Source organism: Bison bison, unplaced genomic scaffold (assembly GCF_000754665.1).
Source record: "Bison bison bison isolate TAMUID 2011002044 unplaced genomic scaffold, Bison_UMD1.0 scf7180017862817, whole genome shotgun sequence".
Lineage (NCBI taxonomy): Eukaryota > Metazoa > Chordata > Mammalia > Artiodactyla > Bovidae > Bison > Bison bison.
The window spans coordinates 8,314-9,652 of NW_011493389.1; the positions used below are offsets into that span (position 1 = coordinate 8,314).

Sequence of the window (1,339 nt, forward strand, 5' to 3'; positions counted from 1 at the left end):
TCCAGACTGAAAAGCACACCCCCAATCGGAGCACCAAAGGCCACGGAGACCCCAGCAGCGGCCGCGGCTGACAACACCTGTGAGGCAAAGAGGTCCCGTCAGTTCCAGGTCTTTCGGGAAAGTCAGCAGGTGCAGGTAAGCCCAGAGAGGACGGGGCTTCACTCTGTGCATGCTCACCTCACGCCTTTTGCCCTCGTTCTTGCTGTACTTGGAGAAAAGGCTGCTGAAGAAGTTGCCGCAGCAACAGGCCACATGCACCAGCGGCCCTTCCTTGCCCAGGCTCAGGCCTGAGGACACCACCAGCACCAGCGTGACAGTCTTGATCAGCAGGGTCCACTTGCCCAAGTAGCCCCTGATGATGAAGCCACTCAAGATGGTCTTTATCTGAAACATAGGATGGAGAAGGTCGGGGAGTGAGCCGCCTGAGTGCCTCTGCCAGGAAAGTAACACCTGCCTCCTCCCAGAAGCATCTTTCAAGCTGAGATTCACTAAATTGTATGGAACAGAGGCTGCTTTTGTTGGTAATTTAGCTATAATTTGATATTATAATTTATATTAATGCCTACTTTTATACATTAATGGAACCCCCGAGACAATTCACTGCATAGTAAATCTTAATAATTCCGGAGTAATGAGATCATTCAAGGAATGAATAAGTAGTTATCAGCCTAATTTTACGTATGGCATTTTATCCTATGCAGGTTACCCTCTGCTGTGTTGAAAAGATACATGTATCTATTGATTTTAACTGTTTATTTTTGACTATTGAAAGATGGCCAAGATAAAGAGACATGTGGCTAGCTTTGTTGCAAAGCAAATACAATAAAATATCAATGGAACTTTAGATAGGGGTTGGCTAACTATGGCCAGTGGGCCAAATGCAGACCACAGCCTATTTTCATATGACCCACAAGCTAAGATCTTTAAAACCTAAGCTTTTAATCTTTTTAAATGTAGTATGTAAACAAGGTAAAAGACGAGGGCAGCAGAGGATGTGATGGTTAGATGACATCACTGATTCAATGGCCATGAATTTGAGTAAACTCTGGGAGACAGTGAAGAACAGGGAAGACTGGTGTGCTGCAGTCCATGGGATCACAGAGTCGAACACGACTTAGCTGTGAGTGAGAATAGTTCCTCAATTTTGCCTCTTGACTCACAAAGCCTGGGCTTCCCAGGTGGCACTAGTGGTAAAGAATCTGGCTGCAACTTAGGAGATGTGCGTTTGATCCCTGGGTGGAGAAGATCCCCTGGAGGAGGAAATGGCACCCCACTCCAGTACTCTTGCCTGAAAAATCCCATGGACAGAGGAGCCTGCTGGGCTACAGTCCATGGAGTC

General features: G+C 46.8%; 1 protein-coding gene across 1 annotated transcript in view; it reads right to left on the reverse strand.

Moving 5' to 3' along the window:
* Window positions 1–1,339, reverse strand: part of LOC104983478 (H(+)/Cl(-) exchange transporter 4) — a gene marked incomplete at its 3' end in the record, with an annotated part of 20,805 nt that overhangs the window by 3,297 nt on the left and 16,169 nt on the right. Inside the window, exons 5-6 of the mRNA XM_010832914.1 lie at window positions 178–384; window positions 6–77 (exon numbers count right to left, since the gene is read on the reverse strand). Of these exons, the coding sequence (XP_010831216.1) occupies window positions 6–77; window positions 178–384 (279 nt within the window). The remainder of the gene's footprint in view (window positions 1–5; window positions 78–177; window positions 385–1,339) is intronic.